General features: G+C 38.8%; 1 protein-coding gene across 2 annotated transcripts in view; it reads right to left on the bottom strand.

Annotated features, from left to right (window-relative positions):
• The window catches only part of CELSR1 (cadherin EGF LAG seven-pass G-type receptor 1), a 171,270-nt gene that overhangs the window by 20,448 nt on the left and 133,441 nt on the right, over window positions 1-17,381 (bottom strand). For both annotated transcript variants that reach the window (XM_083365097.1, XM_083365098.1), the window contains exons 20-27: window positions 17,040-17,183; window positions 15,816-16,017; window positions 15,075-15,242; window positions 12,974-13,100; window positions 11,202-11,402; window positions 7,383-7,557; window positions 3,067-3,179; window positions 80-159 (exon numbers count right to left, since the gene is read on the bottom strand). In XM_083365097.1, coding sequence (XP_083221223.1) covers window positions 80-159; window positions 3,067-3,179; window positions 7,383-7,557; window positions 11,202-11,402; window positions 12,974-13,100; window positions 15,075-15,242; window positions 15,816-16,017; window positions 17,040-17,183 — 1,210 coding nt within the window. The remainder of the gene's footprint in view (window positions 1-79; window positions 160-3,066; window positions 3,180-7,382; window positions 7,558-11,201; window positions 11,403-12,973; window positions 13,101-15,074; window positions 15,243-15,815; window positions 16,018-17,039; window positions 17,184-17,381) is intronic.

Below are 17,381 nucleotides of genomic sequence, written 5' to 3' on the forward strand. Positions count from 1 at the left end.
CTGAGAATTATTCTTTTAACAAATATGTCACATTATCTCTGTTCAAGGTCATTTCCTTTCTACCCAATTATAAACTTACATGATACCAGTTTTCTCCAGCGAACGCTGCCTTCGTTTACATGATGCTTTCACTGCTAAGATGAAGATTACAATGTTGATCTTGAAGAGAAAAACACACAAAAATCAGAACAGCATTTTCTATTTTATGGGTACACTGTGTATGTGTGGAGGGTGTGAACAACAAAAAAATTACACTACTGGGAATCTTTTTGTACTTCTATTCGTATTTACATTATTCCTCCACAGGGTTCTAAGTAGCTCAACTAAACTAATAATAAAAAGTATTACCACAGAACACAGAAATATAAAATCCCAAACAGTAATAGAATAATATAACAGCAACAAACAGAATGTATAAAGTATTTAAGCAGCAAGAAAACAATATACATGGAAAACCCTCCAAAAACATAAGGAATGGGATGGAAATTGTTAGAAAGACAAATGAGAAAAACTATGTTGATAATGAGCTAAAGAGCTGTGTAGTACTAAAGTAATCTTATGGGCACACAATATATTGATCATTAAAGCCTTAAATGCCTGAGGATTTAGCTATCTGTAGGGCCAGCTCTCTTGTTTCAATCCTGTCTGACTGATAAAATTTAGAGGTGAGAGACCTTTTTGAAGACACCACCCACTATCAGAATACAGAATAACAGAGACCAAAGGGACCTTGGAGGTCTTCTGGTCCAACCCCGTGTTCTAGCAGGAGACCTTATACCAGTGATGGCGAACCTTTTAGAGACTGAGTGCCCAAACTGCAACCCAAAACCCACTTATTCATCATCAGGTGCCAGGTGGGCGTGGCCCACTGGGTGGGCGTGGCTGTGCTGGTCATGGCAGATTGGGTGGGTGTGGCCAAGGTGGGTGTGGTCACCTCAATGTTGCTCGTGGGGAGGGACGCCTGTGGAGGGTGGGCAGGGATGGAGGAGATCCAGGCGGTCTCTGGCAGGTGGGGCGGTAGGCAGGAGGCTCATCATGCGGGGTGAGGCGAGGTAGGGTGGGGGTGCCATTGCCATGGGGCAAGGCAAGGGCTGGGGCGGCTGCTGCCTGACACCATCGGCCCCCGCACACAAAGGCCAGCAAGCGCATGGGGGCCAACGGTGTCCGTCAGCACACACAGCCTGGCGGCCCCTCGACCAGCACACGCTGGGGCTCTGCAGCCTGCTGCCAGCAGTTCAAAGAAGCCGCCTCTGAGCTGTATGGCCAGCTGACAGCTGAGGAGGCAATGCAGTGGGTCGTGCTCAGGAAAAGGAGAGCATGCGAGGCCAGGAGGGACCGGATGGTGGGGAGGGAAATCAGGCATGCCAGGATGCATCCGGCCATGTGGGACCTCGGCAAGTTAGTGGGCAGCTGCTTGAAGAGGGACAGTTGACATCTCTGGGGCATGGCGAGTGTGCCCACAGAGAGGGCTCTGAGTGCCACCTCTGGCACACGTGTCATAGGTTCACCACCACTGCCCTATACCAGGCATGTCAAACTCGCGATGTCACGTGATGTTGTGCAACATATCACAATTTTTTCCCCATTGCCGGCAATGGGGAGGGCGCAGTTTCGTCGTGATGCATCCGGCCTGCGGGCCGGCAGTTTGACATGCCTGCCCTGTACCATTTCAGACAAATGGCTGTCCAAACTCTTCTTAAAAACCGCCAGTGATGGAACACCCATCTGTTTCTTCCACCAGGTTTCTGGTAGTGAATGATGTTATCACTTTTTATGGTCAATTGTAGTAGGAGGATTTAACTTTTTATAGTTCTCTTTTTAAATTTTGAGTATTCACCAGAGTACAAGGTAAAGGTAAAGGTTCCCCCACACATGCGTGCTAGTCGTTTCCGACTCTAGGGGCCAGTGCTCATCTCCGTTTCAAAGCTGAAGAGCTAGCGTTTGTCCAAGGACGTCTCCGTGGTCATGTGGCCGGCATGACTAGACGCCAAAGGCGCACGGAACACTGTTACCTTCCCACCATAGTGGTCCCTATTTTTCTACTTGCCTTTTTACGTGCTTTCGAACTGCTAGGTTGGCAGAAGCTGGGACGAGTAACAGGTACTCACTCTGTTACGCGGCACTCGGGATTCAACCCGCCAAACTGCCAACCTTCTGATCGACAAGCTCAGCGTCCTAACCCACTGAGCCACCGCTTCCCTTCTCTTTTTAAATTTTGAGTATTCACCAGAGTACAAAGATGGGCATAAATCAAATAAAAAAGAAACATGCATAACCCTCTTGTTTTAAGACATTTATATACAGCTCATCCAGCAAGGTTTTAAATTATTTGAGCTGTTTGCTCTGCAGCCTAATGAATTTTTTGAGAGATTCATTAGCTATAACTATAGGGAAAGCTTCTTTTTTTTAACCCAATACTTTTCAAACTTCAAAAGCTTAAGAGTTTTTAAAAGTTCTAATTTTCCTTCAGCGAGACCAGGGAAAAGGAACTTCAAAAGGAGGGTGCATAGCTCTTAAATATGTCGCAATATTAGAATTTTATGTAGAGAAAGGTGGCCCAATTACAAATTTAAGGAGTGTATAACCTTCAGGTTTCACTATATTTAAAATCACATTTATATTCTTGACAGTAAAGGACATGCACACAATTCAACTCAATGAAACCCCTGTCTTTTAACAAACAATAGTAATGTTTGGGGGAATAAAGGAAATTTGCCATTAATCACATTGCTGCTGGCAAGGTGGGTGGACTCAGTTATAGTACCAATAAGCACACTATTAGAAAACCTGAAAGACGAGATTAAGGATAGACCTTCATGAAGAAAAACTATCTATGTGGCTATTGAGAGTTGAAAACTACTTGATGGCACGTAATCAATCAATCACTTAAACAAATGGCTGTTGAGACATTTCATACCGCTGTTAGATATAAATTCTTATTTATATTTATTTTGTATAAGAATCTAAAGAGAAGGTTCGCTCACACTCAATTGTTCATTCTCTCTATGCTGTTAGTTACCTTGTTCTATTAGAGGGCTACACCACTGCAGAATCAACAATACTTACGGCCACAACTATTACAATGGGACCAGCAAAGCTCCAAATCAGGGTGTCGTAAATAGAAAGCCAGCAAAAATCTTGGTTTCCATATCCCTGAGGATCTAAACCGACAGCAAGACCTGCGTTGCAATACAAAAATGGAGAGAAACTCAATGTATGGAGTCTTTTGAAACATTAATTCACCTTAAGAAGTATTTTTAAAAAATTGTCTAAGAAGAGCAAAAGGATTCCTTCTCTTTGCTGCTTTTTTGGGAGAAGCAAACCTCTCTCTACTCTGTGCCATTTAATTTTTATTAAATTAAAACGAGATGTATTTCAACCCTCAAGTATGAAATCAACACTTTAGGAAAGGTAGAGTTGGAGAGCAGAGTCCAACCCCTGCTCGAGCGGGATTAATTCTGGATTAGTGGCTGCCCATTAATAAACCTCTAGTGCAGGGGTGTCAGACTGCCGACGCATCATCTGGAAGCCACGCCCACCCCATTGCCGGCAATGGCAAAACTGTCCTGATACGTTGCGCGATGTCACGTCATGTTGCGAGTTTGACATGTCTGCTCTAGTGGATGGAGAGCCCAAGTTAATTGTTCTCACTGTCAGGAATTTTTCTTTAGTTCTAAGTACTTATAAAGGTAAAGGTAAAGGTTCCCCCGCACATGCGTGCTAGTCGTTTCTGACTCTAGGGGCCGGTGCTCATCTCCGTTTCAAAGCCGAAGAGCCAGCGCTTGTCCGAGGACGTCTCTGTGGTCATGTGGCCGGCATGACTAGATGCCAAAGGCGCACGGAACCCTGTTACCTTCCCACTGTAGTGGTCCCTATTTTTCTACTTGCATTTTTACGTGCTTTCGAACTGCTAGGTTGGCAGAAGCTGGGACGAGTAACAGGTGCTCACTCTGGCACTCAGGATTTGACCCGCCAAACTGCCGATCTTCTGATCGACAAGCTCAGCCATCTATGTTCTATATACTATGTTCTATATACTATGTCTATGTTCTATATACTTACTGCAAGAATTTTAAACCCCACTCCCATCAAGCATATATCTCTATCCTTTGAGCTTTCTAACCCTTGACATGTTCTAAGCTTGCCAGCCATCACAAAAAACCCTCTATGCCAACTTTCTCTAGCTAGCTGCCCTCCAGATTTGATAGTTCACATCTCCCTTAGTCACTAGCATCCAAATACTGAGTTACTCTGCAATGTGTTACAAGATTTTTGACTATTTCGGGCATCAGGGCACCCTATCCTGTTGACAGAAGAGTGTATACAGGTAGTCCTCGACTTATAACAGTTCATTTAGTGACCATTCAAGGTTGCAACGGCCCTGAATAAAGTGACTTTTCACAGTTACACCTTTTGTAGCATCCCCATGGTCACATGATCAAAATTCAGACACTTGACAACTGACTCATACTTATGACAGTTGCAGTGTCCCAGGATCACCTTTTGCGACCATCTGAAAAGCAAAGTCAATGGAGAAGTCAGATTCACTTAAGAACCAGATTACTAACTTAACAAATTCAGTGATTCATTTAATGGTGGCAAGAAATGTCATAAAATGAGGCAAAACTCACTTAACAAATGTCTCACTTAACAATACAAAGTTTGGTCGTAAGTTGAAGACTACCTGTATAGTATAACTAACTAGTATGACACATATTGCCAAGGAGAGCAGGCGGCTGGACTAGAAGACCGCCAATGTCCCTTCCAGCTCTATTCTATTCTAAATTTATATCCATAGCCACCCACACGTGTATTTGCAATGCCACACGCATCTATCCTTAATATTGCTTTGCTTTAAGAAGCATTTAGTAGCTAAAGAACCTTTTCGTTCACATCACACAGGCAATCTGCTTCTTTATGCCATACCTTACAGCATCACAGAACATTTTTTATTTGAAACTTTTAGAAGGGCAATACAAATGGGATGAACTGCTCACAGAATAAGGCACTTGTAGTTCTTGTACTTTCATATGTTTATATTCTATGTTAAGTCTGGATCAATGTTGCAAAAAAGATGGATATAAGCTTTAACTTTGAAAAAAATTTCAAAAGCTTGTGAAACTATATAAAGATGTTTATATAACAAAAAGAAGTAAATAGTTCCAGAAATTTATGTGAACAAATAACCAGTTAAAACAATAATGAAGGTACAGGTGGTCCTCGACGTATGACCACAATCGACCCAAAATTTCTGTTGCTAAATGAAATATTTGTTAAGTGAGTTTGTCCCATTTTATGACCTTTCTTGTCACAATAAACTGGATGAATGCTTCATTCATCCAGTTTATTGTGCATAAAATGCTACTTGTTTTATCATAGAACTTTTTCAACTTTGAAAAAACTGTATTTCCTCATTCTTAGTTGTTGCAGATTGCTGCTGATTTTAGTTGTTTTTGTTGTTGAAAATGCGATTATAAAGCAACCTTGATATTACAGTAAGAAAATTGAGAGAAACCTGTATCCTTCTCAAATGTTTTTCTAGCATGTCAGCTACAAAAAGAGATCAATTTTTAAGGATATTAATAGTCCCTTCTCTCAATATCATGCCTGGGGCACATTATCTTACCTTGTATCTCATTCTGTACCATGCCACGCCATAATGCTGCATGTTATTTATAATAGATATTCTGTTTCAAACTATTAAATATTATACAAACATACAGAGTGAAGCAAACCAAGTTCTAATTCCTAAGCAAACAATTATAATCCTTTTTTTAATATGCAGATATACTGGAGGTGAAAAGTTGATAAGTTTCTGTTCTGCTATCTTTCAATTATAGTTTCAAGAAAAAAACTTTCATGACATACTGTACCATTATTACTATTTCTCACTATGTAAAATATGACGAAGAATCCTTCACTCTTTCTCTCACAGAGTGTAATAGAAGGAATACTTCTATGCAACGCAAGTGGATGAAAATACAACAGAAGATTGGGTACAGTGCATTTTTTGCTTTCACCTTTTTAATTCAGCAAGTTTCATCAAGTTGGGATCAACTTAGTGACTATCTGGGCAAATGCTCACCATCACATAGTTTCAAGTTTCAAGTTTATTATATTTGTATACCGCCCTTCTCCCGAAGGACTCAGGGCGGTGAACAGGGCATATATAAAAATACAAATTACAAAAATTAAAAAGAGAATTAAACACGAGCCCAAACTAAAAATAGTAGAAAAATGTAAAAAATCCCCAATAAAAACCCCAACGCATCCCCCATCAGGCCAGGCCGGCCTGTTCAAACAGGTAGGTCTTCAAGTCGCGTCGGAAGGAACGAAGGTCAGTTGCCATCCGGAGCTCAACCGGCAGCTGATTCCATAAAGCCGGGGCGCCCACAGAGAAGGCCCTCCCCCTGGGGGCCACCAGCCGACATTCTCTGACCGGTGGCACCCTGAGGAGGCCCTCTCTGTGGGAACGCACAGGGCGGAGGGAAGTTGACGCCGGCAGCAGGTGGTCCTAGCCACCTGCTAGTCAACATAGCTCTTCCTCAGTTATTTGAGTTATCTCCTTGATGCTCTACATCTATTGTTACCTGCAGTTTCCCCTCCTTCTACTATGCTTTCTTCAAACTTGGCAAACAGGACTATTTTTTTGTAGTCCATCATCTTTTCACAGCCATCCCCAAAGTTTGTGAGCTTCTATTTGCTATTCATCATTTCAGCCGGCATTTATTTAGTCCAGGACTGATGGAATGGTCCTGCTTACAGTCCACTGTATTGTTTAATAATGTTTGTAAGACAGTCTTGATTATTAGGCTGCAATATTTAAGACTGCAAAGTTTTTGGGGAATGAACTCTCTGATGCAAATAGCAGGGTATGATCCTTCAGATGTTACTCGAATCTCTTAGTCATATCATGTCACTTCCAAAAGCATCATCACTTACCAGCAATTAGAACATACAACTGTGATGGAAAATACTTTAGATCTGATACTGAATATATTTTCATTCATTTGAGACACTGCATTTATTCAGAATATCTTTGGATCATCACATCCAAATATTTTCCCTTAGAAGTCATTCAAATATTTTTTTAAGTCACTATGTTTAACTTCTAATTTAATGTACATTTGATGAGAATTTTTTTTGCTGCCAAAAAGTAAGCATTTAAAACCAGAATATTAATTTTGTATACTTTTCAATTTTCTCTAGCTTAAGGTAGTATTTTCACAACTTCAAGTAGAAACATTTGATATGTCTGCCTGTATTTGCTCAGAATATGTAAAACTTTCCCCAATTTCCGGATACCAAGAAATCCTGGGAGAAAGTTATGGCAATCATAAGAATAAACCTAAGTTCATAGGCCAAGTATGTCCCTTTCTTACCTGTTATAATGGCAGGAATCCCCCAGCCCATAACGTAATAGAACCTCATGTGCCCAAAATTGATGTTTCTCACTTCAGTCAGCATGCGGTAGATATGAAGCTGCTCAACAAACATCCAAGCAAATGTGCTCATGTAGAAGTAGTGCAAAAGAATGGCTATTACCGTGCACACAAACTAGAAAAAGAAAGAATCCAGATCAATTAGAACTGCCTCTACCAAGCAACCATACTTTTAGCACAATTATTAATGTTTGGTTTTATGTAAATGAACATTCATAAAAGTTGCAATCCAAATCTACAGTTTTGTGCATGACAACCGACCCCTTTTTTCTGACTGCTGTACTATCTTCTATAATACTAAGTCATCCTACACTAGATCAAATGTTAATGTGGTCCAGCATCTCATTTTAAACAAGTCTAGTCAGATGTTTCTGAATCTCCAAAGAAAAGTTTGAAGAATCATCATCCTATGTTGTTGTTCTCTAGAAACATATTTTCTCTTAATTTATAGCAGCGATCCCCAATCTTTCTGGCACCAGGGATCGGTTTTGTGGAAGACAATTTTTCCACGGACGCGGAGGGGGCAGGAATGGTTTCACGCATAACCTAGATAGAACAAAAACTTTGTTGTCACTTTAAATGTACACTAATCAGCAAACATTAAAATGAAATTTCCTTGCTTTCAGCTCTCAAAAAAATTCCATTATGCATATACCCACACATACCCACATACATACACATATATGACACAAAGAAATATCAGTCTACTTTGAATCTATACATATACATGGTAAAAAAAGAGAATCCTGAGAATTTACAAGACGGATGACATAAGGAACAAAGCTGTTATAGAATCTAGTAGTTCTGCTATAAATACTTTGAAACCTCCTCCTAGAGGGGAGCAACAGAAACAGACCATGACATGGGTGTGTGGGGTCTCTAACAATACTTCGAGCTCTAAGCATGTATCGCTTATAAGCAGTATCCTAAAATAGATCTCACGTATGTACAGATAAAGCTTTGCTAACTTGCCCACTGCTTGTGGGGCCCAGTTCCCCACAAGCCATGGACCAATACCAGTCCATGGCCCAGAGGCTGGGGACTCCTGATTTATAGGAACTTACAGTAATCTGTGCATGCATAATTTTGGAAAACACGATCTCTAAGACCCCTTAGATCTGCAAAAGAAAGAAAGAAAAGAAAGACCAGAAGGATGGAAAGAAAGAAAGAAAGAAAGAAAGAAAGAAAGAAAGAAAGAAAGAAAGAAAGAAAGAAAGAAGGAAGGAAGGAAGGAAGGAAGGAAGGAAGGAAGGAAGGAAGGAAGGAAAGAAAGAAAGAAAGAAAGAAAGAAAGAAAGAAAGAAAGAAAGAAAGAAAGTAAAGATAGTAAAGAAAGAAAGAAAGAAAGAAAGAAAACCCATTTTATGAACTCCTGGGGCAACATGTGACCATTTATAACTATGATGCATTAAAGCAACCCAATGTCAAACAAGTCAATAAAACTAACTTGTATTGAGAAATCATGATTAAGATTGTGCAGTTTGAAGATTTTATCTGAACCTACACTGGTGAACAGAAAATGGAAATGGTAATTTTTGGTCTACTTATGGCCCCACAAGACCTCTTTTTGTTTCAGAACACAACCTCACTCTCCTATGTTAAATTACTAAAGAAGGATAAGTTGTTCATTTAATCAAGACTTCAGGAAAGAGCTGGCAGTTTTATATTCACAATTTAAAAGCTAAACTTGGCAACTTTAAGCCCTCCCTATAAAGGCTTTAGTCTCATAATTCTGAGTATTTATTTTGCATGTGTGTCTGCATAGGTCATAATAATGCAAACTGCTTATTTCAGATATGCAACAATGAAAATAAAAAGTTTTGTCAATCAGTCATCCACGCATGACTGAAACCTCACCCAGTCATGTGATCCCTGCCTTAAAGAAATTAATAAAAATGAAATGAAATGTTGAGTGACTCTGTGTCAATTGTTTTCCTACATTCTTGGGCTTTTCATGCTCATTAGTGTGTGACTGCTGAGATTATTCTTATTCTACAAGGAAGGTTCAAACACTGTCTGAAAGACATACTCAGCATATCTCACTACAATTCAAAGCACGACCCTTTCTGAATGATTTCCGGCTTGCTCAAGTAAAATTTTTAAGAAATGGCTTAAGACGTTGCAGTATATTTTTGTTAATTAATTCATGGTCAGCTCTTGTTTTCAAGCTTATAAAAGACATACATTTCTGAACAATGCTCTGAATTATTAAACGAATAATTTAAAGGATTTGGTGTGGGATGAATTTAAAAGGACATTAATTTGTAAAAAAAAAAGTTCTTATCACAAGGTCCTTAGAAGTGCAAAGCCTGCTAGTACAATATAAAGAAGTAGAGCTGAAGAGTTAATACATTTTATTGAGATAAAGTCCCCAGTCTTCTCAGAATGGTTGGGTTAGATGTTTTATCAGCAAGTCCAACTCAGTTCTTCACCTCTACTCTGCCCCCCCCCAGATCCTGGTCTACTCATTTTTTAAGTGCAGCTGTTATATGCCTTGTAAAGCTTTGTGTGGTCTTTAAGCCCATGGAAGAAAATGCCTGTGCTGAGTTTTCTATCTGCCATGTGGGTATGGGGTGATGCCCATCCTCATCTTAAATTTAACTTTTCAGAAGCAATTCCCAAGCCAACTATCAGCAGCATCAATATGGTGAGGGAAATGTCAGTGCCCTTTGTCCTCGGAATCTTTCCTTCTCTTTGTTATTTGACTTCCCCCCCCCAAAAAAAATAATAATATTAAAAGCCTGAAACAGGAAACGTGATTAGGTTGATACAGTATTCTTCTTCTAATTTCTTTGGATCCTGCTCCTGGGGCAACAAGCCACATATCAGAGACTAAAGGCACTTGAGGAGAGTCATGGGTTGTAGAGAATAAGGAACAAGGCCTTGAACAGAGATTTGCAGGAATAACGGGCCTGAAGTATTTTTAAATCCAGAACAAGATAAAATTTGGAAGTGGATAGGATGTGACATCTCTAACTCACTAAACTATGAGGAGGGGAAGGAGGAGATCCAACATAATCAGACTTGAAGTTTGCCATTATAGCTAACTCAATAAAAGTAGTTTTAGCCTTCCTGTTAAGTCGATTACCTGGGCTGGTCTACTTATTGGGGCTGACACAGCTTATTTTATTTCTGGCTGTTTGAGGAGAGTGGGGGTTTTAAGGGTGGAAATAGACCAGTGTGACTCCCAGAGATTTTCCACTCCCACGCCGGCTTGTAAAATCTTGCCCTTTTCAGTGATGCTAACAGTCTGGGAGGCAAAATTATACCCTTCGTGCCCTCTAACGTTATCCATAACTACTCTACAAGATCTACAGGAGTGAGGGAATGGCTGGATCAGGCAGATTTAGAGACCTGTTACAACGGTTGCTGCACCCCATTTCTCCAAAGCTTTGTGAGTGACAGCAGGGGGATTAGAAGAGCACTCTGACTATAAATTCTTCAAATCTGGTACTTTGTTTATTAGACATCCTTCTCCAAGAAAGAGTGCACGAGACCACAGCAACAATCAATAGGTATCTTGCATCTGGCTAAATTCCATCGATTCTCTGACCAAAGTGGGTTGATGGTTTCCACACCAGTCTTTCTCTACCTGACACTGTCCAGATGCACTAAGGCTATAACAAGTTGCAAAATTAAAAGTTGTGAAGCGTTGGAAAAGTATGCGCAGCTTTTTGAGTCATGGTATACTTCTTTGTTTGAGGTATATTTAATGTGAGAAAAGGCATGTTAGACAAAAGTCACTGAAATTAAGTCTTACTTGATTTTCTGTCTCATTGATTCCTATCAGGAAGACTAACTCTGAGCAGAACAGAGCAGCTACCAAGTTTTTGTGAATACTATGCAAATTGGACCGCAATGTACGGATCAAGACCAGAAGTATGAAGGTCAGCAACAAAGCTACCAGTGAGATGGAAACTGTTGTGTAAGTGATGATCTTGAGAGGAAGTGCTTCACCATTCTGAAAAATAAAATAATTAGTTTGTTTATTACAGGCATAGACCGATAAAATTTTTTATTTGTCTTTATTCCCCTTCTACGTGCTCAGTTATTATACTTTTTTAAATCAGCATTGATTTCTTGAGTATATTCATTTGACTAAATGCTGTTGTATTTCAAATCTAGATTCTTTTAAGCGGTATGAAGGGCTGACAATTACTAAGAATGTTTCAGTTTAAAAAAACTTCAGGAAATATGTCAAGCAGTGAATTAATTCACTGACAAGTTTTTGTAGTGAAAGAAGACCACAGTTAAATGGATTTCAGTCCTTTTATTTGGTGTTTACATTTTCATTTCTAATTTACTGCTGCCTGAAGTATATCCACATCAATAAGAGACTATTCTATGCCAGAAAGAAAAGCCTCAAGATGAAGCACAGTGAAGAGACTTCCAGAGATCTACATCTCTGAAAGTGTAGGTATAAATAAGAATAACTTTTTTTTTCTTTTTAAAGCACACAGATTACTCAATTCCTGCAGGAACCCCCACCAGACCTTTTAAGCTGTGCCCACTCGAGAGACATCATGACATCAACATTTCGTTCTTTGCACCCTTCCCTGAAAATCCACCCTCAATTTCCTCAAAAAAGGATGTCTGACTTTGGCATGTCCCCATCTTTGAAATGGGAACGGCAACAACTCACTTTGTCATCTTATAGCAAGGATAAATATATTAAGCAATAGAGCAATTTGCAAACCAAAAGCACGATACAAAGAATTAAACTTGCATAGTAATGAGTCCATTCTTTACTTTGCAATCCATAGGTTGAGATGCAAGGTGCTGATGTCTTGGGCATCTGTATGAGGACCAGCCAAAAGATTCAAGATGGCAGAAGGACCCTTTTCATGTTTATGCCGTGCATATAAAAAGGGTGGGTTTTTAATCAGGTGGGTGCCATTTTAGATTTTTTTGTCCCTCCCCCCCACCCATGGAAGCTCTGGGCCAATCAGTGTCCTGCTTTCCTTGAGTCATTAACAGAAGAAATATAAACTACTAAATAAGCAAATAATCAGCAACCCCCCCTTTTTTAAATAGCTCTCTTGACAACTTATATCAAATAAGGCTCAGATTTAAAGCTAGCAAGAAATACAGGTAATCAAGAATTCATTAAAAATGACATTGTAGCAGGACTCCTGCATTATTCATGGTGGCCAATAATCAGGAATCTGATAGCATCTTTTCAGACTAGCTAAGGCTGCAGCTCAGGGCATAATATTTATTAATTGAAAAAAGGTGCTACCAGTTTCCTGATTTTTAAAAAAATGACAGTAATTCTTTTTCTAAAATGTTCATTGCATGGTGGTGAGAAAACAAAAGAAAATGAACCAAACAATAAATCCTCCCCTCTGTAAGCATTTTGTAGTTGAAGCAAAGTATTGCATGTTAAAGCACACCACTTTGATAAACTGGAAGGTAGCTTTTAAGTAAAAATAAAACACTAATTTAAAATGATCTCACTTGTTTTTTTTCACTCTCATCAAACACCGTTTCATTACTGTAATAAACAAAATAAATCACAAGGGAACTGCTTACTTCGCGTTTTGAAATATCCATCAGGACTGCAAAACTGGTCATGTGGTTACATTGACAAATAATACGGTTTTGGCGCCGAGAAAACAGTTCACAGCCTTTTGAAGACCAGCCTCCTGCTTCTCTAGTTCTGGCCAATAAAAGGGGGGGAAAATCCAATTATATTTCTTATCTGACAGTCCAAACTCTTTCAGTGATAGATTGGAACTTAATTTCTCATTGCCGTCTTTCCCCTAAATAATTAATAGTGCAACCCACAAAACATAATAGATTTTTTTTTAAATGCAGCTTTTATGAAAACTGGTGCTTTCAACATTAATCCCCATTTCTCAAGAACAGCACCCATGCCCAGGAACAGCAGGCTCATTAATGCAATGTCTGGCAACTGAAGTTAATGTTTGCAAAGGTTGTTGTTTCTTTCGACTTTACTTCATCGTGACCAATGACAAAATTACACACAGGTAGGATAAGCATGCAAGTAACCCATGATTATCACTTAGCTATCTCTTTGATCTTTAAGTAATAGTGAATCTTTTCCTGGTTGGAAAGCTATAATAAAATCAATTCCTTTAAACCTCTCGGATTATTTGGTATGTATCTGTTTTTATATCCAAGCACTGGTTGCAAGATATGGGTGCAGTGTTTCCCACATTTCCCAAGGTGTTATTTCGATGGCTCACATCTATAAGAGCTGCAAATTTTGCAAAAAAAAAAATAGTATCATGATCCATTGAAAAAGAAGCACAGAAGCCCCCCAGAACGTTTGATTAGCTGATCCTGTTCCTGAGTGAAATTCAAAATAGATAAAAGTTCAGCTCTTAGATAATTTTGGATTTGCTGCCAAGCCTTACATGGAATACTGAGTACAGCAACAGTCAAGTCTTCTGAAAGGCAGTAGATTGCATTTATTCCCTGGAAAATGGGGAGGAGGGGGCATGCACAGAACTAAAGAGGAGAGCAACAGAAGTGATGGAGGAACAAGGAGATCCTGCCTACAAGCATAGAAGCAGGAGGAGGAGATGATCTCTATCCAACTGTTATACCTGCAATTCAAGGAGGTATTAAGAACAAAAACTGTGCTGTGCTGGATTAGACCCCTGGCCCACCTAGTCCAGCAGTCTGTTCTCATAGTGGCCAGCGAACTGCACAAGGAAGCCCACTAGTTTCCCACAGAGGGTCTTAAAGGACTATCTTTCGGCCATGCTTAATGGGACATGAGAACATGTCCTCAGTCACAGTAGTTACATAAATCAGAGGTCCCCAACCTTTTGGGCACTAGGGACCGGTTATGTGGAGAGATGCTTTTCAGTGGACTGGAGGGGTCATGGTTTTGTGTCATGCCTGCATCCCGTGGATGGGGCTTTGCTAGTTTCTGCGGACCGGTTGCTGGCATGCCACGGTCTTGCACTGGTCCACGGACCGGGGGTTGGGGACCCCTGACATAAATACTCTTTTTTTTACTGAATATATTCCTGGATGGATAAACTATTCTTTCTTCATATGGGAATGGCGACAGAATGAAAAGAAATCAGAGGTTCAGTGAAATTACTTTTATATCCACAATCATATCCTTTCTGTTTTTCACTGCAAATGGTAAAAATGACTAATAGAGTGACAGAAGGCTACTGATAATTAACAGAACTGTCTTTGAGTCAATTTGATAACGCTTCAAAAAGTAAATTGATAGTTTATGTTCTCTTAATGTTGAAAAAAAATCTTTTCTTTAAAAAAAAATTGAACTGCTTTCCGTTTAAACCGAGAACTTCTGTCTAGAAACCGTTCTCAAATAAATACGTTGTGTGAATTTGTCTAAAACAGCCATCTGTCTGCTTGAATACTGGAATACTTTATTAAAAGTATTGTTCCCTAGCTTTTATTCCTAATCAGCAATAAATAACAGCCAATGAAGTTGTCGCTGTTTTTTATACTATGCAGTCTACATAAAAAAGACCAAATTATTATTATTATGGAGAAAATCTATCATGTGATTTCTGAGAGCCTACATTGCGCTGATGGGACGTAATTGATCTATCAATTGTTATTATCCTTAAAATGCCCATCCACAATAACTGCCCACCGAAAGAGTGCAGATTGGCAAACATACGCAATTGAATGGTTCCAGAACACACAAACAGGCTTTGTTCTCTCCTCCGTATTCAGCATAACATGCTCAATCCTAATTGGGATATCCAGTAGATTAGGCAAAGAATTTCCATCTCTATAAATGATTACGCTGGTTACTGGAGTATTAATGATGGGCCGGTTGGGTAACCTGGCAAAATAGAACAAAAGTATCATTACAGATGTACAACAAACTATTTTATTGTTTTCAGAAGGGCATATTGCTTTAGGTTTAGTCAGGACTCAGTACTGAATTCTCTTCTGTGTGAAGACATCTAAAGGGACAGTTTAAGCAAGCACATTCATTGCCCGATAGCTTTAGCAAATGAGTGATGGATTTTATGTATTAGTGGCTCATCAGAAATTTTAAAAGCATTGACAGAACATGTCCACTATCCTCAACATAATGAGTCAGTTCATAAATTTAACTACGAGCCAAAAGACCATGAGAATGCAACTGAGTTCTGAATTGCTCCTATGAATCCTTGAGGTTCCAATTCTAAGATAGAATTTTTAAATAAATAAATCCTAATTTGTTTCCAAACTGGTATCTATTTTATTGTGGATTAGTTTCTAGGATCATCCAGGACAACCAAGAGAAATGCCAGCAACTAATTTTTCAGTAAAACTAAGATTAAAAGTGTAATACATGATTTTGTCATACATAGGTACAATTGCCCAACCCAGCATTATTATTCAAGCATGTTAAAAGTATAAATTTTACCTTAAACTCCTTCGGTCAGGATCATAGTTCTCAGGCAGAAGATGTCCCAAGGTTCGATATATAATCACCATGCCAACAGCATGTAGGCTGGAATCCTCTGGATGCCGACGTTGTCTTTTGGTGTGTATATTTTTATTATTTACAATCTCATCCTCCATCTTCAATAACATTCCATAGTTTGAAGGCTTTATGGTAGGACCCACTAAAGAAAAACATGATGTCAAATTATAGGCTATCATCCAAGGTGTGAATGAGCAATTTCATGGTCTGAAGTGGCCATCCAACTGAGTATGATAGTCCATGAAGTCCCTTCAAACTGTATTATTATATATGCTTAAAATATAATAAAGGAAGTGCATCATGTGGCTGAAAAAATGTTGCCTTTCCCTACCTTAAAGAAGTGAATTAAGAGGTTGGCAGAATTATAAATTAACAGAATTTGTAATTGAAGATCAAAGTGAAATATTTATTTCATTTGTATTCTCCTTCTAGTTTCTCCCACTATCCCATAATGGTTTATAACTTCCAGGTTTTTTTTAAAAAAAAATATTACTCTAACTGGAAAAATATAGATTCAATAGTATTAACAAAATAATATAATCAAAATTAATCATTATGAGAACAATAAAAAGAAGAAAAAAGGAAAAAAGAAATTTCTGGTTTTTGGTGCACCTGTTGAGCAAAATGAGAAAGAAGACACTACAGCAGGGGTGTCAAACTGGCAGCCCACGGGCCAGATGCGTCGTGTGCAAACTGTGCCCACCCCGGCTCCGCAAAGGCAAAAAAGCCACGATATGTCACGATACGTCACATGACATGATCGAGTTTTGACACTTGTGTCCTACAGGTTCTACTCTATTCAGTATAGTTTCAATTTTAGTTCTTTTTCTTTTTTATCATCCTTAATTATGACATCAAATTTTGCAGAGGGAAACATTAGGAAATGTATTTTGTTATCAAATATTAGCATCGTGAACTTTGTCTCCTCTAAGTCATACTTAATCTTTCTCAAGCAACAATAGTCGATCTGAACATTCTTATTATTCCATTCTAAAAAACACATATATAAACCTTCTAAATCTCAGAATTTCTAAATGTGCTTGTACTGAAATTCTTAGAATTCTCAACTGGGCAAAAATTATACTCTCTTGGAAATAAAGTTGCAATCCCAATAGATTTGGTGGGTAGAAGATTGGTAAGAACTACTCTAAAACAGCATCGTACCTTTTGTGATAGAGGTTTTGAGCAAAGTTTCAGGAAACAAAACAGATGATTCCAAATCTTTTGGATAATCTTCTTTGATTGCACTAAAATGTGGTACTCTAGCTCCCGTAAAATTAGATTTTTCAAATATGTCGACAGCAATAACTAAAAGAACAATACAAACAATGCAACAAGCAATATATACAAGAAAAATCATAGTATAATTCATTTCTTTTACATTTGGCTTAAATAACCAAGTAATAGTTTAGTAAATTTAATGCTTTATTAGTTTTTTAAACCATAGAGATATTGGGGAAAAGTTTCGTGATAGTTATAGGATTTTTTTTCAGGAAGGAAAGGGTT

This window comes from Vipera ursinii, assembly GCF_947247035.1.
Source record: "Vipera ursinii genome assembly, chromosome: 6".
NCBI lineage: Eukaryota > Metazoa > Chordata > Lepidosauria > Squamata > Viperidae > Vipera > Vipera ursinii.